The sequence below is a fragment of the Rhinichthys klamathensis genome, unplaced genomic scaffold, assembly GCF_029890125.1.
Source record: "Rhinichthys klamathensis goyatoka isolate OS25496 unplaced genomic scaffold, OSU_Roscu_1.1 h1tg000011l_1, whole genome shotgun sequence".
Classification (NCBI taxonomy): Eukaryota; Metazoa; Chordata; class Actinopteri; order Cypriniformes; family Leuciscidae; genus Rhinichthys; species Rhinichthys klamathensis.
Window position 1 is genome coordinate 4,433,004 of NW_026606564.1, and position 23,982 is coordinate 4,456,985.

At 41.2% G+C, this 23,982-nt stretch overlaps 1 protein-coding gene across 2 annotated transcripts in view; it reads right to left on the reverse strand.

Annotated features, from left to right (window-relative positions):
- The window catches only part of mmp16b (matrix metallopeptidase 16b (membrane-inserted)), a 39,927-nt gene that overhangs the window by 9,709 nt on the left and 6,236 nt on the right, over positions 1 to 23,982 (reverse strand). Inside the window, exons 2-4 of one of the 2 annotated variants that reach the window (XM_056264531.1) lie at positions 17,984 to 18,132; positions 7,198 to 7,317; positions 3,910 to 4,214 (exon numbers count right to left, since the gene is read on the reverse strand). In XM_056264531.1, coding sequence (XP_056120506.1) covers positions 3,910 to 4,214; positions 7,198 to 7,317; positions 17,984 to 18,132 — 574 coding nt within the window. Of the gene's footprint in view, positions 1 to 3,894; positions 4,215 to 7,197; positions 7,318 to 17,983; positions 18,133 to 23,982 lie in introns of both variants that reach the window. The other variant, XM_056264524.1, reaches the window with a different exon arrangement.

A 23,982-nucleotide genomic window follows, 5' to 3' on the forward strand; every position in this document is an offset into this window, starting at 1 on the left:
TTTTGGGGGGTCCCTTCTTAAAATGAGGGGGCAACTAATATATAGCTTAACACCTATAACACCTGCACACATTTAAAACAGCATATTTACTTCATCGTTTCAGCAGAACAGACATAACAGCCTACAACATAGCATTGTGATTATTACCTTTTACATGAGTCAACAAGGACGATTATAAAAAGTGTCAATGATGTCATCATACTCAGTCCAGAGAATCGTTTCCGAGTGGTCACAGCTAGCACTCAGCTGGCTCCCCTTGATGGCACTGTTTTCATGGTAGTTTTCAATAGTAGGATTCCCAACTCCCTAGAGCTAGGTTTGTTGCTGGTGTCTCAGTTGAGGATACTTCTTGTGATCTGTGATCAAGGATTGCTGGGAGCTCTTCTGGTCTCTGTTTGCCTTGGGCGAACCCCTCCTGTTGTACGCCACCTCAGAGTGCTAGAGACCAAATAATTTTACAGGTTTTACAATGGTTGTAGCTAGCCTTAGCTGGTAGCTCCCATTGGTCATTTAGGATGAGCATGGAATAGAACCGTCCCTGTTATGGGCAAGGTCCTCCGCTCCCTGTAATGAGCTCGTTCTGACTTCAGCATAATTCCGTTATAGACAGTGACATTGAGTGGTATGGCTCTCTGTGAGCCTCCTTGGTGGAACTGTCTATAAGGTGGAGTTTTGTTAGGCCTCCTCTCGCTCCAGAGAGTCATCCTGCTGAGACCTTCGCTCCCCAGAGCTCCGCTTGGATAGCAGTATTGAGTTGTAAGGCTCTCTGTGAGCCTCCTTGGCTGGTCTTTTAGTGTAGAGCATAGCTAGGCTTCCTCTCGCTGTAGAGGGTCATTATGCTGAAGCCTCTGCTCTGAGTGCTCCTTGGAGGCAGTAGACTGGGCTGTAGGCTCTTTTGAGCCTCCCTGGTTAACTGGTTGGCGTTGCTAGGTCTCCTCTCGCTTTAGAGAGTCGTCATGCTGAGACCTCCGCTCCCCAGAGCTCCGCATTAGATAACCGCTCCAAGTTGTGTGGCACTCTATGAGCCTCCTTGGTGAGGTGGTGTTTTAGCGCAGAGCGTAGTTAGGTTTTCCCACTATAGATGGTTGTTATCTGAAACCTATCTTCATGGATAATTTGGTTATAGGCTCTTTTTGGATCCTCCCTGGTTAACTTTAGAGTTAACTTCCTCTCACTTTAGAGAGTAGTCTTGCTGAGGCCTCCGCCCCCAGAGCTCCGCCTGGATAGCAGTTTTCATATATTTTAGGCTCCTTTTAGCCTCCTTGTAAGCAATCCTTTGCGTAGACCGTAGCTAGGCCTTCTCTCGCTTTAGAGAGTCATCTTGCTGAGGCCTCCGCTCTGAGAGCTCCCCTGAGTGTTGCTAGGTTTCCCCTCGTGAGACCTCCACTCGTCAGGGGTGTGTCCGCTGTGGCGACTGGCTGGATATATTTATATCCTTGGCCATATTCAGTTTAAGGTATTCTTTGAATACCAGTGCCCGGTTGCATAAAGCACCTTAAGTGTAATTTTCCCTTAAAGTGGCCCTTATGTTTCCCTTAAACCTAAGGGTGTTGCAGAAAAATACCCTTAAGTGTTACTTAACGTTTTTTTTTAAGTGAAACGTCATAAACACTTAGAATTTCCCTTAAATGCTGTTTTTTCACTTAAGTAATCGTTAAGTGTTGCATAAAACCCCTTAACGGTAATTTCCCTAAGTATAACTTAAGGTTTGGAAATCGTAACCTTAAGAGTAACGCGGACAAAAATAAGACGACATGGCTGAATTTATGAAACCAGCTGAAGATCATAGGGAATAGGGAGAACCCTTTGGACCAATTTAGCCATGAAAAATTGTTGCAAGAATACCGATTTGATCGACGCGCAATATTTGACATCGCTATCAAACTAGACGGCTGTCTGTCTGTCATTACATGCGACTCGCATGTAAACTATCACAACGTTAAGTCAGTGCGCGCACGGAGAGTGTGTGGCCGACAAAAAATTCACAGGAGAACGAGCTGATTCTGTGTTTTAAAAGGAATCATGACAGAAGAAAACAGGTATGCTATGGAAATATACTCAGCTGTATTTCGAGACACAGAGCCAGAAGTGCATTCACAATACCTAAACAAATGCCAAAGCATGAGACGGTGAACAACACAAACTGCCGTCACGTTCGGAGCTAACGCGGTGTTGCGTGATAGCGTCACTGGACTGACACGTGATATTCCGACATGTTAGTGTTTTGCGTATCTATGGCAACAACAGACTTTTATAACGTGAATCCAGGATCGCTGTCGTGAAACACTTAAATGTTTCCCTTACCTAAGAGAACCGTTTAAGAGATTATATGAAACACCCTTAAGTTGTTCTCTTAGGTAAGGGTAAATCGCCCCTTAAGTATCATACTTAAGGGAAAAACTTAAGGTGCTTTATGCAACCGGGCACAGGCCCTGAGCTAAGCTCTATGTAGCCAGGGTGTCTGGCCCTAGGGAATTGAGTCACAACGACCACTGGTGAGCACTGCTACGGTGACTCCGGATCCATTGCGTAGAATTCACTGACTAATGTCAGTCATACGTCACATTCCTTCAGCATTCCTGGGCATTCGTTTCCCATTAGTGCCTAGGATGCAGTGCGAGTTCCCATTCAAAAGGGAATGACACGGGTTACAAATGTAACCATGGCTCCCTGAGAAGGTTATAGGCTGTCGCCGGCCAATATTATTGTCGTTCTTTGACACCGGTCATGCCAGAGGCATTCCCCATTGGCATCCTAGGACCCAGTGTCTCGTTCCCCTTCTCAGGGAACCATGGTTACATTCGTAACCCGAGATGCTTTGCATCACAGGAAAAATGTTACTTTTTAAAATATGTTAAAAATAGAAAACAATCATTATAAAGGGGACCTATTATGCCCTTTTGTAATGTCTTGATTTTGTCTTTGGTGTCTACTAGGATAGGGTTTCATGCTTGAATGTTCAGAAGAAAAAAAACCTTATTTTTCACATATTTGACATTGTTGCAGCAACTCTCTTCACAGTCTGTTAGTGACGCTCTGTTTAGTTCCAGTCTCTATGAAACCACTTCTTCCGGTAAATACATGTACTCTAATCAGTCAGTTGTGGACCAGTGTGTTGTGCTAAGTCAACTGCTTCAAGCCTGTTTCCGAAATGTCCCGCCACTTACCATAACCGCAAGTTTGAACACACTTCTAATGCAACTCAACCAGGCATTGCCCCTTTTTGCAAATGCCTTGGGCAGGAATTATTTAAATGATTAATATTGTGATGTGTTCATTCCTGAAAGACTACAAAGTAGGCATTTCATCAAGTTCAGAAACAGTGTTTATGTGAATGTTAGATTTGGTAGCGTCTGTGCTAACTTGGGGTCTGTAAAACAAAATTTGTACAGAATCCACTGCTATTACTTTGCCCTGCCAATGATCATAAATATGGCTGTAAAAGTAATATTCATGATACATATGCTACTATGCATCAACTAATGTTAACACTTAGAACTTTATTGGTGTTAGCAAATTACATACTTTACTAATGGCTTCAGTACATTTAGTTGCTGCTTAAGCTGGTTAGAAAATTCCCCGCTGAGATACTATGAACAGGTGGTGCAGCAGTTTAGTGAATTCTCCACCCTCATGTGTAAAAAGCTACAAAAGTTCATTAAAACACTAATTTCAGCCTGTAAATTATAGCACTAATTACTTTAAGTGAGTCTTGTTTTGCAGAATTGTTGTTGGTTTTAGCTATTACACTTCATAAAGTCATTTATTTGTCAGTGGTACTTGTAAAAGTCTCCAGATGCCATTAAAGATTTAGCTGCTCTGTCACATTTGCATTCCTGCTGAAATGGCAACTTTATTGTTTGTTAATTGTTGAAATTGAAAATGTGGCCTAACCTGCCGTTCTCTCACCATCATGGTTTGGGTTGCCCAGCGTCCAGGGTTCATCTGAGTCAAAGTGTGTGTCGCCCCCTATGCCCGGCCCTGGGAAATAAGCATGTGCCAGGAAGCCTCCTTCTCCATCAAAAGGAGAGCTGTCACCATGGAAACCAGAGGCAAAGATGATGGTGATGTCGACATCGCGTTTGCCGCTCTCCAGAGCGCTGTAGGGCACAGCCTCAAAGCGTAGCGGCGTGACGCCTTGCCATACGTCGAACGCCCGGCGAATGGCCTCATGTGTTTCTCGTGCTCCCACTTTGGGAGTCACATTTTTAATGCTAGAAAAGAAAAACAGAAAAAAAATCATTATTTAGCAGTGGAGTTGAACTCTCTAGCAAACATTAAGACTAATTTTGGAACAGCATGAGGGTGATTAAATGATCTGAACTATCCCCTTTAATTTCTAAAAGGATCTAAAATATATTTTTACTTGTGATTTAAAATTGTTTACATGTTCTACACTGTAAAACTTTCAACTTCCATTCTGTCAGACAAACTTTTAAAAGTTACATAAATTGACATAAATTAACTGATACATGAGTTTCAACAAACAACAAATTTAAGTTGTTTAGTGTAAAGTCTACAAAAATAGCATTTTGCATCAGTAATGCGATATTATGGAAGCTTGTTTCGACTATGGAATAAAAAATAAAAAAGGTAATTGTGACATTTTATATCATAATTTTGACTTTTTTCTCGCAATTGCAAGACTTTTTTTCTTTTTTTGTGCGAGCTATTAACTCATAATTGCAAGAAATAAAGACAGAATTGTGAAATATATATTTGCAATTGTGAGAAATAAACTTTCAATTCTAAGAAAAAAAGCCCTACATTGTGAGAAATAAACACACAATTACATTTTTTAAATTTCCTGGTGGAAACAAGCTTCCATTCAATATTAAAATTTAGTTTAGCTTCAAATGCTTCCACAAGTATACATCATGATTACTTTTGAATAAAGCTTATGTTATGTTCGCTGAAAGCACAGACCAAATTTAAGCTGATGTGACTAATTTTTCCAGTTGAGTAAACATTAAAAAATCCCTAAAGCTGTGACGGAGGCCCGCTAGTAAGAGCTGTGCGTGTAAAACTCTGGCCTAAAGAGATGCACTAGCGACTGACGCTAGAGGATTCGGTCTTTAGCGTCCTTGTTAGCGTTCAAATCGTGTGTAACGGAGGCCAGCTAGTAAGAGCTGTGCAAGTAAACCTCACTCCCCTGGCCTCTAGCAACCGAAGATGCTATAGAGGCTAGAGAATTTTTTTTTTCTTCCGTTTAATCAGATATTAACATCAAAACCTTCCCACTGATCGAAATCCACCACTATCAAATATCATAGTAAAATTCCCTTCACCATTATGATTAGTTAATATCACAGAAAAGAGAGAGCATTTTCATTTCCAAAGTGAATTCCACCGACTGCCCTTAGACTGGCATCTTTGCTGAATTCCCCACATTGAAGTCTTTATCTTCCTCTAACAGACTGAGAGGCCCTGAAAGTCTCAGCTGACTTTTCTCTATAGAGGCCAGTCACTCACTGCCAAGCCTGTCTTCATTTACATTCCATTTGCATAGGTGGCCCATCAATTAAAAAAAGCAGGATTTGAATAAATCATTTCCGTTATCGCCCGCTGTAACCGGGAAAGTCTAAATTGAGGTGAGAGAACACTCTATTTCCTCCGAGCCCTTTAGAAGGTAATCTTCAGGGAATTCAAATATGTTTCTTGAAGGTTAAAGAGTGAATGCTGGAGGTTATTATATGCTTGGCTGTGTCTTCATTGCAGTGCAGGATCCACTGTAGGATGGCAGAGACGGGACGATTTGAGGGACGTCTGCTGTTCCAAACTATTAGGTGTTAGTTGATCAAGGTTCAGTAAACTGTTCCTCATCTCAAATAATAGTAACCAAACCTTTTAGCCTTAACTTTACTTAAAGTTACAGTCCACTTATTTTAAGTGATTCCTGAGGAAACAATTTTGGCCAATTGACAACTACCTGCTAATGCACTCGCGTTCACATAAAGTAGCCTTGATGACAAGTTTGGGTGAGTAAGGGCAAAACGCATAAGATTTAGTACCTTCAATGCCAGTAACAACATAGCGGATATAGTAAGTTTGGATTACATTCATACTACACACATTCATACTATAGAACATACTTTTACGGTAAATTTTACGGCAATCCGGTAAATTTGAATTCATGGTAACTACTCAGACAGTATGTGATTTCAAGTACAGTAACTAATTACAATAACTCAAATACTTTACACCACTGTGAATACTTCCCTACTATATAATATGTGAAGTACGCCAACAGAGCAGATGACCTACTACTTCTGCCGAGATATATGGAGTGTGCATTCGATGGACACTTTACTATCCCTTGAGGCCACGGGAGAGGATTTATGAATGGCTTTGAAGCGACACAGCTGTCGCTGGAATGTCACGTGACAGTAACAACATAGCGGATATAGTAAGTTTGGATGACATTCATACTACACACATTCATACTAAAGAACATACTATTACGGTAAATTTTACGGTAATACAGTAAATTTGAATTCATGGTAACTACTAAGACAGTATGTGATTTCAAATGCACCGACAGTGTTTAATTATATATAAAAATATACAGTGTTTTTTCCCTTTCCTGAAAAGTACCAGTTGGACATGCAATGTTTCGGCTCAACAGAGACGATATGTTAAAACATATCCAAGACTGTCCATGTAAATTGAATAATAATTGTAACATAAAAATATGCATGGCATATGCATTGAAATTCCAATTATAACATTTGTTTTCATTAATATCATTATGGAAAATAAATATATGCTTGATTGATTTACATTAATATTATTTAATGGACGTTAGCTAACATGGATTTTCTTCAACTAATGTTAACAAAGATTCATAAAAACTGTAACAAATGTATTGCTCTTTCCTATTTAATGTTTGTTAGTTTAATGCATTAACTAACAGGGCTTTATTGTAAAGTGCCAGCAGAACATCATATGCACTTGGACCAACATAAAGGTGATTAAATACTTACAGAATTAACATTTTTGTGTGAACTATCCCTTAATTTCCTTAATATCCTTATGGAAAATAAATATCATAAAAATAATCATGTAAAATGGGTATACTATACATTTAAAACAACTTATTTAGAGTGCTGTTATACATTTAGATCTTGTCTGTGCTATATTTATAGATCAAATTGTTAGAGCATTCGCACTAACAGAGACATCATGTCTCTCTCTAACCTGTATGTGATGTGTGTGCGTTGCCACTTCTGTCCAGTTAGTGCATAACGCTTCTTCCTGCGGGATCCAGATACGCCCTCAAGCTGGTCTGGCACCCCACATCTGGGTTTCTTCATCCAGCTAGAGGAGAAGAGAAGAGGAGTGAGGTTATTTCTGCCCTTCATCCAACAAACAAACAAACAAAAAAAAACACTAGGTTAGCAAAAGTCAAAGCATAACTATAAAAGAGTTAATGGAATTAAAAATAGCCAGTTCTGTGTTCATTCATCAGAATTTTAAAATGAATCAGTGTTCTTGTGTTTACTCTCTATGTGTGTGTGTGTGTGTGTGTGTGTGTATGTATATATATATATATACACTGGAGATGGAGATGTGCTGGAGATGCATAAAAATATTTAACACACATAAAAATGTCTGTCACATTGTGTTCGCACGAAGACGAAGGAGATCTTTAATAAATCCAAAAATTTAACAAGAAACATGCAGGAGATGACAGGAATAAAGTTTAGCACAACCACACTAACATAAAAAACAAATGGCTTAAATACACAAAGGAACTGGGAACAAGTGAGTACTTAATTAGAAACCCACAACAAATGAGTGATTAGCACTACACCAAACAATGACAATGAAAACTAAGACTAGACAGAACAAAACAAGACAAGGATGTGACATTACCCCTCCCCTCCGTGGGAAGGTATGTCCTCGTGCAAACTACAAAACAAGAGGAGAATGGGCGGGGGCTTAGGAGGAGGACGCAAAACTTGCAGACGGGACAACCCAGGACAAAGGAGGAGCCAGGGAGGAGATGATTGCAGGAGGAGCCAGGTGGGAACCCAGAGCACTGCAAGGAGGACAAGTGGAACCGATGGTGGCAGGAGCCAGGGTGAAGTCAGCGGTCCAACCACCAGTGGTGGAGCCAGGAGATTTGGAGAGCCAGACATAGCCGAGGAGAAGACAGGGTGCCAGAGGACTGAGGTGGAGCTGGTGTGACTGAGGACCAAGGCTGAGCCAGAGGGAAAGCGGAGCCAGACAGAGCGGAAGGGGTGGAGGGACGAGGTGTAGCCGAAGGGCCGGAATTCTATGGCGCAGGCAGAGTGACAACTGACCAAGGCCAAGCCGGAGGGACAAGGAAGCCCGGTGAAGCCGTAAGGACGATGGTTCCAGGTGGAGCCGTTGGGGGTGGGGTGGGGGTGGTTGGACCCAAGGTGGAGCCGGCTGGTTGACGGGCCAAGGTGGAGTGATGGACTTAGCAGCCCGAGCCAAAACAGGGGATCCACGTGCCAAGGCGAAGCTGCCGACCTGGATCCGCACAGCAGAGTAAACAGAGGAGATGCAGAGAAACTGAAGGGAGCCAGAGGAAGCGGGGAAGAAGGACTGGTTGGCATAGGTAGAGGAGGAGGGAGAGGGAGGCTAGGTGGGACCATCATCGACGAAAGAAACTTGGAGCTGGGTGGGACCAATGGAGATGCAGGAGATTTGGAGCTGGGTGGGACCAATGGAGATGCAGGAGATTTGGAGCTGGGTGGGACCAATGGAGATGCAGGAGATTTGGAGCTTAGTGGGACCGGCGGGGATAGGAGACCCAGGAGAAATCCCTCTTCTTCAAACAATAACACAGAAACCTTGCAAAGCTCACCCTCAGCAACAGGAGTATAGGCAGGGCTCTATTCCATTCCCTCGAACTCCTCGATGACACCCACTGATACTGACGATGTCACCTGGTCAGACATACTATTGGGCTCAGGCTCCGGGGCGAAGTATGGCTCAGGTGTCGGCTCTGGCGCTCTATCCATGGAGGGATAGGGCTCTGTGTCTGAGGTGGACTCAGGCATAAACAGTATGTTGGGTGTTGTTGGTGGCTGGCAGCTGGGTCTCTGGGTCAGGAGTGTGGCTGGCGTTCTCCTCATCCATGAGGCCGATGGTCATAGGAGAGTTGTTGTTAGCCAGCACCCACTCCACAAATGCAGTCAATTTCCCTCGAGAACCATTAGGCCTGCCTTACACCGCTCATTTAAGCTGGTCAGGAAAAACACACACAGGGAGCGGTCAGGGAAGGTGGTAAGGCACGCCAGGTCTAAAAAAAGGCACGCCAGGACCACTCGTGTGGTCCTCAAGGTTGTTATTTTTTCTGCCCTAAGCAGAGCAATCTGACCGCAGGAAGATCTATTTCTTGTTCGGTCTTCTGTCACATTGTGGCTGTAATGAGCGCACAAAGACAACAAAAACAGTCTTTAATAAATCCAAAAATGTAACAAAGAACACGCAGGAGATCACAGGAACAAGTTTAGTACAACCACACTGATTTTTAACGAGACTGAACACTGAACAAAAGGAACTAAGGGCTAAAATACACAGGGAGACCAATCAAAGGAACTGGGAACAGATGAGTACTTAATTGGAAACTATGACAACAGATGAGTGATTAGGAATAAACCAAACAATGACAATGAAAACTAAGACTAGACATAAAAAAAAAAGAGAAAGTAACAATGTCAGAGACATTCAGCACCAATTTATAGTCATCAAAATCACACTATCTGTAGCTTCATGAAATGCTCTTGAAACCCGCTGTTGTCTGTTTTTTACTGCACGTTACATAAGAGATGAAATTTCACAATAACAGCTAACGTTAATTAGCATTTGCAAAAATACTACACAGGACGTTTAGATAAAAGATGATATATTTGTTTATATCACTGAATGTGAAAAACAAGGCCTGATCTTAATTATCAATAAACCATAACAGCGAATAAAAATAACTGTTTAAAGGCTTCACATATTTACAAGGTCAAACAGAGAGTGTTGTGCTCTATAACACTGTGCTTGTCTCCTCAAATCACTTACACAAGCAGTAGAAAATGTACTCAAGATATGTTAGATTGGAAAATGGCATGGGGTGTCCAAGCTAAACATCAGAGACCAGGGTTGAAACTTTCAGTCTGTAACGAGTGTAAATATGGTGTGACCCCTTTAAGAATCTGTGACGAGTGAAGGTAGGGTGTGGCCCCTTTAAGAGCTGCGCGCTCCGGTTGAAGGTTCGACATTATTTGGTATTGTATGTGCTATATGCCGTGTGCCTCGAACACCCCATGTGTGTAATTCTAATTTCTGTTTGATGCCGACTTTTATATTATTTTACTTTTGCTTGTTAAGTAACGATGTGGACGGAAGGACGTGCGACAGATAGTTATGCTGCACGAGTTCGATGTGGAATAAAGCACGAGTTGAGATGCACATCGCCTCCGTGAGTCTGTCTGGCCTCCGCACGTAATATCTTCAGTTGTGAGCTATCCTTCTCCTTCTTCCTGAAGCAGCGCGTTACAAGTGGCGCCCGAACATTTTATCTCTGGCCTTGGATTTAATGCGAGGACACGGACGACGAGCCGGTTTGTGACGGAAGACTCCGAGAATGCTGTGAACATCCAGCCGGTCATGTGTGAGTTTACACGAGGACAATTTCACTGCGTATGCGTGTAAGGCCCGAGTCGCTCGACGAAGCTGGGGCAGACATTTTGTGTTGCTGACGCAGAGGATATTTCTTTACATTCCAGTGGATTTAAGGCGTCATGGACGCAATCTTTGTGAATTTGGAGTGTGCACGTTGGATTGTTCGTTGAGGTAATCGGAAATTAGTCCGTTTGTGAACTTTGACTGTTTCGGGGATTCAGGCCTGGTTGCTACGTTCTTTTGTGTTCATCTGCTGGAACTGAATTTTGAACTGGTTGAATTGAACTTGAGATTTTTTTTTTGCACTGGATTTTTCCCTGAACCTCTGCTGTGAGTTGTCTGTGGGTAATAACTACTCGACGCTCACACGTTACTCATCGAAGGAACTAAAAAAAAAAAAAAAAAAAAAAAAGTACAAATGAAGCATATGGTTGTTTAAAAAGGTTTTTCTCTTTCTTCTTTTGAAAAGGGTATCAAATTGTTTATTACCTTTGCTTTGCTTTGTTACTCACGTACAGGAAATTAATGCATGTTGGAATTGTTTGTTGAATGATATTTTACTAATTCATTGTTTGGAGTTTCATATTGACAAACTGATTTTGATATAATGGCCAGACGTGTTGATGACGAGACTGATTTATTTGACCTATCTGCATGCTTTGAGTTTCCTGCCAGACGGAGAGCGCCAGTGGCAGTGCCTGGGTCAGGGGAGCGCCTGGAGACGCAAGTTGAGTCATTGAAGGAGGAAGTGGAAATGCTGCGGAGGTGCCTGAGTGAGTCTCTTGATTTGCAAAGAGGTATTATTGACCGTTGCACAGAAAACTTGCATGTACCTGCTTCATACCAGTTGCCTTCACAAGTCAGGCCTGTTGCTTCGTCTACTCCACATGCTCAAGCACCAGCTGGTCACACACAGGGGCCTCGGTCCTTTGGAGTAGAAATGAACGCCAGAACCGAAAATGCGTTTGGCCTGGCTCAAAGCTCTTATGATTTGAATAATGCAACCAGAACTTTGGCCTCCGTCTTGCATCAATCGAGACTGGAGCCCCCAGTGTTTGGAAATGATGAGAAAATTCAAGCTGATGACTGGCTTCCTCTCGTGGATGCCTACAGAAATTCTTTGGGTCTCAGCGATGCTCAAATTTTGCTCGAACTACCACGTTTCTTAGCTAAAGAACCCAGGAAGTGGTTTACAGTGTTGAGTGCACATGTAACATCTTGGACACAGTTCTGCACCCTGTTCAAGACTGTGTTTCTTCCAGCGGATAACCAAGAGCGTGTCTGGAGAGGTATTCTTGACTGTGTACAAGCTCAAGGAGAACCATTCCCTACGTTTGTAGCACACTTGTTGTCTGAATTCAAGAAACTAAAGTCTCCTCCACCAGAACAGGAGCAGATTGATCTTATCTGCAAGCATGCACTTGAGCGCTACAGAGTTGCTCTGTACGGCGCACAAATTACTTCAGTCATAGACCTCGTAATGTGTGCACACGAGCTGCACTCCGCTCTCGGCCCTGGCAGCCGAAATGTTCCAGTATTGCAGAAAAGCAAAAATAAGCAAGAGACTTATTGTTTCAGATGTTCTGCGCCTGGTTTCACTTCAAGAAACTGTCCGAACTGTAACTTTGCACAACAGACTGTGTCTTTCCCAGCCACTGATAAAGTGACAAGTCCAGGCTCGACTGAGCCACAGAACGCTGAGGAGGATACTCAAGCTAGGACATACGAAGACAGGGAGGAGCAAAAGCACAATTCTGTTCGGCAGAAGGTAAACTTCAAAGGGGGGAGGACATTTCACCGAGGCAATCCTCCCTCCAGAAGATAAATGCGCCTCACCCTTGTCTTATGTCCCCACCTGAGCCGCTTGTCCTCGGTCATGTGGAGGACCATACTTCTCCTTCATTTTGGAATACACCGTTTATGATCAAGGTCAATTTCTGTCATAAAGCCATAGACGCAGCACTGGACACCGGTGCCTCACTGTCAGCTGTTCGTACAAATATGATTTCTGATGACTTGCGACATTCTCTGAAGGTTCAGCCTTGGACTTTTCCCCCGATTCAGCTCGCCAACGGTGCTTCTTGCACTCCGACTGGTGTTGTGTGGTTGAACATTGGCCTCCAAGGAAAAAAGTTCTACCATCGGTTTGTCATTATCCCTGATCTATCCTCTCCAATCATCTTAGGGATGGATTTTATGCTGCGAGCGTCAGTCAGCATTCACATCCCATCAAGGACGGTGACCCTGGGGGAATCTACACCCCAGGAGGTTTTGAGTGAGTGGTTGGATGAACCTGAGCTTGGGAGCTTAATGTTCTTAAATGTCTGCCAGTCTGCTTTGGATGAGAAAGTTGAGAGAGCTTGTCTGAAAAGGGAAGAAAAAGGGAAATTGTTGGACCTTCTTAAAGACTTTTGGAGCCTGTTTGATGGACACTTGGGGCACACTTCATTGGGGGAGCACGAAATCAACACGGGTGATGCAAAACCAGTTCACCTCCCGCCATACTGGAGCTCACCGGCTAAAAAGCAAATCATTGAAGATCAGATTCAGATGATGCTGGAAGAAAACATCATCGAACCATCTTCAAGCCCATGGGCTGCGCCTGTGGTAATTGTCAAGAAGCCATGTGGAGACCACAGGTTTTGCGTAGACTATAGAGGCCTTAATCACCTGACACTTAAGGATTCGTACCCACTGCCCAGAGTCGACGAATCATTGGATTTCCTGGCTCGTGGAAAATTTCTTACTACTTTTGATTTGGCTCGAGGGTACTGGCAGGTGTCGGTAGAGGAACAGTCAAGGCCAAAGACAGCATTCGCATCACACTGTGGCCTTTTTCAATTCAAAGTCCTTCCTTTTGGGCTTAGTAACGCCCCAGCCACGTTTCAGAGAGTAATGAACAATGTCCTTGCTGGATTGGTATACAAGTGCTGTGCAGTGTACTTGGATGATATTGTTGTCGTATCCCCAACCTTTGAACAACACTTGGAAGACCTCCGGGAAGTCCTTTCTAGACTTGAGTCAGCTGGTCTTACTCTCAAGCTAAATAAGTGTCAGTTCTGCTTGAGTGAGCTCATCTTCCTAGGATACAGGGTCACTCCGGATGGTATTTCTCCTGATCCGAGAAAAGTGGATGCGGTCGCAGAGTTCAGAACGCCGACGGACGTGAAACAAGTGAGAGGATTTCTCGGCCTCACAAGCTATTACAGGCGATTCATTCCAAATTATGCTCAAAAAGCTGAGTCACTTTTTAAACTCACAAGAAAGGAAACTCCATTCAACTGGGACGACAGTTGTCAGGCTTCGATGGATTACTTGAAAAACTGCCTTACGTCTGAACCCATTCTGTGCCTTCCGGATTTCACACGCCCATTCTCCATCCACACTGACGCTTGTGACTTGGGCCTTGGTGCGGCCTTGATGCAGAAGGATGACTTGGGGCGAGATGTGGTGGTAGCTTTCGCGAGCAGGACGTTGCACAAAGCGGAAAGACCGTACTCAACACCTGAGAAGGAGTGTTTGGGAGTGATTTGGGCTCTGGAACATTTCAGACCTTACATCGAGGGCCTTCGTGTAACCATTTATACTGACCACAACAGCCTGAGGTGGCTAATGAACCGTCCCAACCCCTCTGGACGACTGGCGAGATGGTCCTTGCGCCTACAAGATTTTGATTTTAACATCGTCCACAGGCCAGGGGTTCAGAATAAAGTTCCAGACGCTCTATCACGCAACCCACTGCCGCATTGTGAGGGCCCTATTGACATTCTTCCTCCGCATGCGGTCATCGCTGGGTTGGATCTGCGCAGTCTCTCCTCGGTCCCGATAACTGACAGAGAGCAGTTGACGCAGTTACAAAAAGGTGACCCAGTGGTTGGCAATCTTCTTCGAAACCTTGAAGGGGGCGGTACAGACGAAGAACATGTCATTCATGATGGTCTGCTCTATTTCAAGGACCCTAAGATAACCTGCAGTCTCCACCCAATGAAGCAGCTTAAGTTATATGTCCCTACAGTAATTCGATCCACTGTACTCCGGTATTATCATGACCATCCTACAGCTGGACACCTGGGGGTGACAAAAACGCTGGCCAGGCTGAAACAAAGGTTCTTTTGGCCCAAAATGGGGACAGATGTGAAAAGATACGTTATTTCTTGTCCTGTGTGCCAGTTGACGAAGACGAGCCAAAGAAAACCAGCAGGGCTGATGGTTCCGATCAGGCCAATGAAACCCTGGGAATACACAGGAGTGGATTTTGTGGGTCCGCTTCCACGTACTCAGAGTGGCAATGAACATCTGATCGTCTTCGTTGATTACTTTTCAAAATGGGTGGAAGTGTGTGCAGTGCGGTCAGCGACAGCTCAAGTGGCAGCGAGTAAGTTTTTGAGTGAGATATTTGCTCGACATGGTGCACCAGCCTACCTCATTTCGGATCGTGGGACTCCGTTTGTGAGCAATCTTTTTGAGCATGTGCTTGGGGCCCTTGGTACAGAACACCGGCTGACAACTGCGTACCACCCACAAACGAACGCCACTGAGAGGGTAAACCGTACACTTAAGACTGCCATACGTGCTTACGTGGACGACAAGCACACTTCGTGGGATAAATATCTTCCACAACTCTGTTTTGCTCTTCGAACTGCCTGCCATGAGAGCACAGGTCAATCGCCGGCAATGTTGTTATATGGCCGTGAGTTGGACACGCCGCTTGACTTGATAACACAGCCAAATTCTGTGGGAGTTGATGATCCTGGGGTACCCTATCCTGAGAGTTTGAGATATTCCCTGCAGGATGCTCACGATCATGCCAGAGCTGCTCTAAGTGCAAGCCATTCAAAAAAGAAGCGCTATTATGACAAGAAGCGACGCATGGTTTCCTATGCTGTGGATGACTTGGTCAGGGTAAAAACCCACCCCAAATCTGATGCTGGTGCAAACTTTACAGCCAAGTTAGCCCCAGTTTATGCTGGACCGTTTCGCGTCTCTAAGAAACTTTCAAGTGTCAATTACAGACTTTCAAACGTGGACACTGGAGAAGATGCTGGCGTGTTTCATGTAGTAAATCTGCAGCCTTTTCATTCATGGGACACGGCCGTGCCCACAACAAGTTCCTATGCTGATGTTGAGATGTCACTACCTTTGGGTGAGGACTTTGATTATCAAACAGACAGTGAGGAGTCGGGTAATGCTGACCAGAGTGTTGGTATTGACTACTCAAAGGAATCTTTGAATCGACACTCAGATGAAAATTCGCTGGAACGTTGTCCTGGACACTCACTTGACCTTACTCCTGACATTGTTGACGGTGTGGGTGTCTCTGACTCTCATGACTTGACATCTGACGCAGTTACTGGCGAACCCGCAAATCAGGGTCTGAGTCGTTATGCGCTGAGACCGAGAAGAGTCCCTAGAGTTACATCTGACTGGACGGTGAATAAGTGGACTAATCCCTACCATGTTAAAAGGTTTGACTTAGATTAAGCATGACAGACTGCGTTAGACTGTTGTTCCAGAGTGTTAATTGTTATTGTTCCTGTGTGTTCATGGGTCTCATCGGAAAAAAAATTGAGTGTTTCATTTTTGGGTCGTGATCAAACTTTTCTCATGTGTTACTGAACTAATGTACACTGTGCTAACATGTATGCTCGTACTGTTTGTACAATAGCTATCCCTTTGTCTTGTAAACTTTTCAAATCAGTCATGTATGAGTGGTTGTTAAGTCGAGGTCTTCCTTTGCTGTGTACGGCTGAGGGCAGCCTTTTTTTGGCCGGGGGAAATTTGTAACGAGTGGAAATATGGTGTGACCCCTTTAAGAATCTGTGACGAGTGAAGGTAGGGTGTGGCCCCTTTAAGAGCTGCGCGCTCCGGTTGAAGAGTCGACATTATTTGGTATTGTATGTGCTATATGCCGTGTGCCTCGAACACCCCATGTGTGTAATTCTAATTTCTGTTTGATGCCGACTTTTATATTATTTTACTTTTGCTTGTTAAGTAACGATGTGGACGGAAGGACGTGCGACAGATAGTTATGCTGCACGAGTTCGATGTGGAATAAAGCACGAGTTGAGATGCACATCGCCTCCGTGAGTCTGTCTGGCCTCCGCACGTAATATCTTCAGTTGTGAGCTATCCTTCTCCTTCTTCCTGAAGCAGCGCGTTACAAGTCCAAAGAAAAAGTGATACATTTTAATTGATGGCTCATTTCCAGGAAACATTTGTGTCATTTGTGCCCAAATGAGTAAAAATTACCATGGAAAACAGATACTGGACTTCGTCATATTGTTTGATAGAGTTAATGCTTAGTGTTTTATGGAATTTTTGGAAAATCAGCCAACTTGCATGTCCTTATTCATCACTATTACAGTTTAATTGGGTTACATAGAATATTTATTAGAAAACTTTTACTGGAATAAAATGGTTTCAGTATTTCTTTCAGTCCACGTTTTTGCACTACAGGTTCATTATATACATATCATTATGTTTACACATGGTGTGATGATATTATAATATAGTTAAGACCATTTCTAGCAATTTTTGTGTTGACCCTCAACTCAGTAACATTCAACCCTGAAACATTTGGAATGTAACAAGGTGAAATAGCTGTTCATGAATTCTAGACTTATTGTAACAGAGTTGAAATAATAGCGCTTTAGGGTTAATAACCTTTTTGGCTTTTTTTAGGCTGTAACCTTAGGATTAGAGGTAATAGTTTGAGAATATGCCATTAAAATACCCATATTTTAGTTGGTCTAGTACTTGGACCTGGAAAATATGTTTTTTTTTTTAAATCATCCGAAAATGACATGGTTTCATAAGAATGGGCCTAGTAAGTTGTAATCCCAATTGTGAAAAAGAACTTTTAAAAAGTCACTTTGTAATCATGTCAAATTAAAAGTTTTAATAATCTTTTGTCATGCTTTAAAGAAGAACACTTGATGTGTTGACTAACATATAATGCCCTTGTAAAGAGCTAGTAAAGAAGTAACATGTAAAATACTTGATTATAATTTTAACCGTGTTATTCATTTAAAGTTAAAATAGTTGTTTAAATGTACTAAACTGCATCTTCATCATTACAAATGTGTAATTAGAAATACATTTAAATGCAGTGCAAGATTCAATTAAAATGACATTTAAAGTATATTTTAGCTTACTTTTTTTTAGTGCTTGTCAGTACATTCAACAATACACGATATTATTTCCGTAATAATAAGTACTCTTTTTAAAAGTTCATGCTAGTGTACTTCATTTTCACAAAGGGTGTTTTGTTATAGTGTGTTGCTTCAGTGTAACAGGGGATGCTTTACAGCATGTATGTGTGCTTAGCAGTACTCACTCTACAGTATCCTTGTTTAGGGTCCCTGTGATGTTTAGTCCGTACTTGTGCTGCATGGCAGCAATAGCAGAATGCATGGTTTGCGCTGATCGCAGGACGGCCATGTTAGGTTGTGTATGGTGGAGGTAGCCATACCTCTGTAACCACGCCTGCAAGAGACAGAACAAACATAACCTGACAACATGTCCTCAGCTAAACCCCAAGGATCAGCTGTAGCTTGAACAAAACAATGAGAAGGAGCTAAACATGCCCTCACAACGCTTGGAAGGAAGCCTAGGGCTTCATTTTACGTTGGTTCTCAGATGGTTTTGCTTGAGGACCAAGGTTGTATACTGGAGACTGGGTGGTAATCACATAAAAGTAACAAAACATTGCAATTGATTAATATTACCATGAATTGCAACAGGCCCCACTAATAATTGACATGATAATAAATGAATAGGACTGTTTACAATATTGTATACACAGCATCAGAAATAACCAGGCAAACATATAGGACGAATACTGGGCTTAACCTTGTGAAGAAGAAGTGTGCTTAATTGTATTGAATGTGCACTTGTAGTGTACTTCAAATTTTAAACGAATATATAAAAAAACTGTACTTATTGATAATCTAATATTGAAATAAAAGGCCACTTAAGTGTACTTAAAGAGAGTACACTTTTATGACTGTTTCTTAACACACTTAACTTTGTAATAATAATGTTAAATTAAATGTTTTACCTTAAAGAGTATTTTAAATAATTATGTTTAAATTTTTTGTTGTACTTTAGAGAAGTACACTAACATACTAAAGCACATAAAGTATTTGATTATAAGCTGTGTGTTATTTAATATCACATTTAAAATTAATATACAGTATTTTAAATGTTCTAAATTGCAGCTTCATCATTTCAAATGCGAACTTACAAATAGCCTATATTTAAACGCATGGCATTCAAGTTTCAATAGAGATGGAATTAAAGTACATTTTAGTTTGTCATAAAGGCTCATCACATTCGGCAGGAAACTTTAACCATATTTCAAAGACAATAGAAGTAAATGTGAAATTACAAATCGTACTTAAGTATGTAAAAAACAAACGCTCTTAAATTCAAGTAATTGCATTTAATCTAAATATAGACTTTAACATATTTTGCCTACCAAATGAGAAAGTACTGCAGAGTTTGTTTGGACATGTCACATGGCATTTGACGTCAACAATAGTAGATTTATACAGCGTCTTGCCGCTCTAAGCATTACATTATATTGTTAGCATTTTATTATTAGCATTTAGCATTGTTTCTTTTCTGCTTTACATGACCCCTATCACCTATCAGAACAGAGTTGCGGCCATGTTTAGGTTGCTCTAGTTGACAACCACTTTTTTAGATGTTAAATAATGGCCAAAAACTTTCACATTTACAGTTTCATCATCAGTTTTAACATGTAACACGCTTCCAGAGATGCTAACTTTGAAATGTATTCAGAACTGCATCCTAGCAAACTGCTCTTGCTACTTTTACCATACCTTTAAATAGCAGAAATAGAAAGAGTAATAGAGTAGTGTGTTAAAATGTAGTACTGAATTCACTAAAAGGCACAACTAGAGAACACTAACGTTAATGTGTGAGCAAAATAACATTTTATGAACTCTCTTTGTTGTTGAAATGATGAACAGTAATGGCCTGTTGCAATGAGTCCTATGAGAGCGGTGATTCGAGGAGAGTGGTATTCTGAAGGTACATGTGAAGATCATTTCATTCCTAACAACATTATGCTGGAAAGAGCTTTTAAGATAATATACTTGAGGTCAAATATGCTTTGGAACAATCTATAAACAAAAGGCAAACTAAACGTTTTAGTGCTCTGCAGACGCTTAAATCAATAATTCAGTATGAATGTTGGTATATGTAAACGTATGATACAGTAGCCTATATATATATAATACAATCTTAGTGTTGTACCGTAAAGGACATTAGGTTATATTGTAGGCCTAGTTCTCATTATGAGAGCAAAAACAGTTGCGAGCCAAATTGATTCTCCGGCATTAATCAGCCTCTGCGTCTCTAACAAACACAAGGTCTGATTACTAATTTATATGAAGAAAACACAGATGTGCAATAGAGCCGTAGGGGTCTGGGATGGCAGGGTGTAACCATGGTGATAAAGAGTCATAGATAGAAGAAACTTTGTCATCCTCCGGGTGTTGTAATCACTCTCTTGTGAAGCCATAAATACAGAGCTGATGCCAAACTGATGCGCACTAAAGATGTCAATCAAGGGGGAAAAATGTTCCCCACGTTAATATACTCAATGTGTGTCAAATAAAACCAGGATTGCTCTGCGGGTAAACACACAGGCGCTTTCAAACTCGTGTTTATGCATAAATATAAAGCAATGTAATGAAAACATTAGGTGAAAAATTAAGCATCAAGCAAACATGATCGTGTAATAAACATATTCTCATGTTCCAACATCCCCAACCGAAGGAATCTCATCCGAACGAGCCAATCTCTCCAAGATTTGTTTGTATATTTTTTTTCACAAGTTTAATTGTTTATTGAGCCAACAAAGCAAAGAAAGAATAAAGAAAGGGAAAAACAGAAAGAAAAGAAAAAAAAAGTCCAGTTTAAATTGTGTACAATAGAAGGTACTCTACCGTTCAAAAGTATGGGGTTGGTAATATGTTTTATAAAGAAGTCTTTTTTAATGCCATATTTTACCTAATAATTGATTCCATGTCTTACCATATAATTCTCTGGTTGTCTAAAATTATTCTTTCTGGGTGAATGTAGGATTTTGTTTTACACTTTTTAATAAAACATATTTAAGCTGCAGTTGAAATAATAAAGCTTCTTATACTGTCCAAGTGGGTAATATACACAAAATAAATAATACCGTTTTCTCCATAACAATATATATATATTGTTATGGAGAAAACGGTATTATTTATTTTGTGTATATTACCCACTTGCAGCCTAATTGCCTTGACTCACTCAACACTGCAAATTTATGGACCGTTAATATTTGTGTAACTGTAGACAGTGATACAAATTTTATCCAAATGAGCCAAATCATCCAAATCAAATTGTTCCAGGATAGTGTTTACAATAACACAGGCTTTCTTAATGGAATGATTATGCTTTAAAAGAACCTGAATTATCTCTGTTTGACAGAATCTGACAAGAGTGAATATCACCCACTGAGAGAAGAGATGCTAAACAAAGCGATGACGTGAATCTTCGTGAAGGGCTGAAGCTGAACTCTCATAACGCGTGTGCAAGCACAACTTTAAAACGTGAGGTTTGATTTCAAAAGCGAGCCAGCTCAGGACAGGTTTTCTTGATGTTCGAAGTGCTTAGTCAGTCGGAGGTGGTGGAGTGCATCCTGTCGCACATCTCGCCCTACCATGACAACATGAAAATGATCAGCACCCTGAAGCTGCTGCCACATTTATACCAGATGGCAGAGACAGACAGAAAGAGGGTATGGCGAGATGATGATGAAAACACGTCTGGAGGACGTTGGAACGACAGTGTAACGTATGAAGACTCTCGAGTCCACTAAAGATGAAAACCCCATCATAATCACAGGTTTTCTTGAAACAGAGTGAGACACGAGACTGTGTGAATTTTCATTTTCTATGAGTACAGTCACATTCAAAGTGTCTGTTTTGTCATTTATATCTGCAATGCTGTGAATGTTTTTAACACAGTTATGGTAGAAAACTTGCAGCTTTGAGTGCAACAAAATTGTCAGTGTTACAGTCATTATGATGTGGCTTTTTGACTGTATTGCACATTTGATTGTTCCCAGTTTTATGTCTTTAAAGTCCCCCTGTAGTCAATAATTTATTCTTTAAAACTCATCTTTGATCACCAAAATTACATATTTAAACGTTTTTTCCTTGAAAAAAAAATCATCATGCTCTAAAATAGCTTGAATGTAACTCTACACCCTTGCCTCATGTAGTGTACGCAGTTCTATAAATATGCAAATTAGCTCCGCCTCCACTCACTCACACCAGCTCAGAGATCCACTCGTTGACGATCACACTTTGACCTGATTGGTTACAAGGTAGTGTGTGACGTCAGAAACATTTCAAACCGCGTTTTTGAGACTGTCTTTGATTCACTGCAGTTTTAAGGAGAAAAAACTCAGCAATGGTGTTGACTTATGTATTTGCACATGGTTTGTCTTAAAGCATATTAAAAACATCACACAGTCATATAAACAACATTAAAAGCTGGATTTTCACCACAGGGGACTTTAAATGTAAGGTAACTTATAGGGTTACACTTTATTTCAAGGTGACGTGGTTACATTGTACTTACTTAATGAACTATATGCACTTATACAGAAATGGTTAGGGCTTGGTTTAGGGTTAGTTACTTGTAATTATGCATAATTATTACTATAGTAAGTACATGTAGTATCATGTACAGTGGTGTGAATAAGTTGTTACTCCCATGCTAAAGTTGCCTAAAAAGAGGAATAAAAAATCATCTTTTGGAAATTGATCTTAATGCCTTAATTAGAAAAATGAGGAAAAATCCAACCTTTAAGGACACCAATTTTCTTTGTGTATGAATAATGTATCATAAATAAATAAATGTTCTTCCTTAAAATACAGGGTGCATAAGTCAGGCAGAAGTCTATGTTAAATTCCCATAGAGTCAGGCAGATTTTTATTTTTAAAGGCCAGTTATTTCATGGATCCAGGATAATATGCATCCTGATAAAGTTCCCTTGGCCTTTGGAATTAAAATATCCCACATCATCACATTCCCTTCACCATACCTAGAGATTGGCATGGGGTACTTTCCATAAGATCATCTTTCAATGCAAATCAAACCAGCTATTAGGCTAACTGAAATAACACCATGCCAATCTCTAGGTATGGTGAAGGGAATGTGATGATGTGGGATATTTTAATTCCAAAGGCCAAGGGAACTTTATCAGGATGCATATTATCCTGGATCCATGAAATAACTGGCCTTTAAAAATAAAAATCTGCCTGACTCTATGGGAATTTAACATAGGGGGGGCCTGACTTATGCACCCTGTATTTTAAGGAAGAACATTTATTTATTTATGATACATTATTCATACACAAAGAAAATTGGTGTCCTTAAAGGTTGGATTTTTCCTCATTTTTCTAATTAAGGCATTAAGATCAATTTCCAAAAGATGATTTTTTATTCCTCTTTTTAGGCAACTTTAGCATGGGGGTAATAACTTATTCACACCACTGTAACTATACATCACCTTAAAATAAAGTGTTACCATTGATAGTTACTGACAGGTTTTTCTACTGTAGCATTTTTTACATTCATTTTTTTTTAAACATTTGAAATTAATTTATACTGCATGCTTTGCGTGAACACGAACTGCTCAGGACTTCATCTGTTTCTGCTTAAGGGAGCACGTCTTTCTTCTCCTTCCACTGCAGAATTTTCTCACTTGTCTTTCTCTGTAGCTCATTCTCGCTTTCTTTCTCTCTCTCCCATTTGCATCTTGCAGCAAAAGCCAATCAATGAAGTCAATTACAGGTTTCGATATGTGAAATGCAGTTGCATCCAAAAATGTGCTACAGTTTCCAGGCAAACCAATCTTTGTGCAAATTAGCTGCTATATTTTCCCGAGAGCAACACCATCAGTTTCCTAGGGGTCAGTGCTAAAACTAACCAACAGGCAGAGAGGTAAAACCTCAAGTGCTGCTTACATAGCCCACTAACCAGAAGCCAGGAACATACTACTCTCACTTGCTTTTGTCTCCCTCTTTCTCTCCCTCCTTCACCTTTTCTTTCGGCAACTTCCCGCTGAGCCAAACAACCCCCTTTATCTTCTTTCTATGCCTTTAATCAGCAAGCGCATGAGTAAGTGTATGGTGCGCATTATGAGGACAGGTTTCAGGCCCACGCGATACTGTGAAATTTGGTTTATTTCCACTCTCTTCTCACAACACTTTTTGGTGATTGTCCACACAAAGCTCACAGCCATGACGTTAGTTGTTG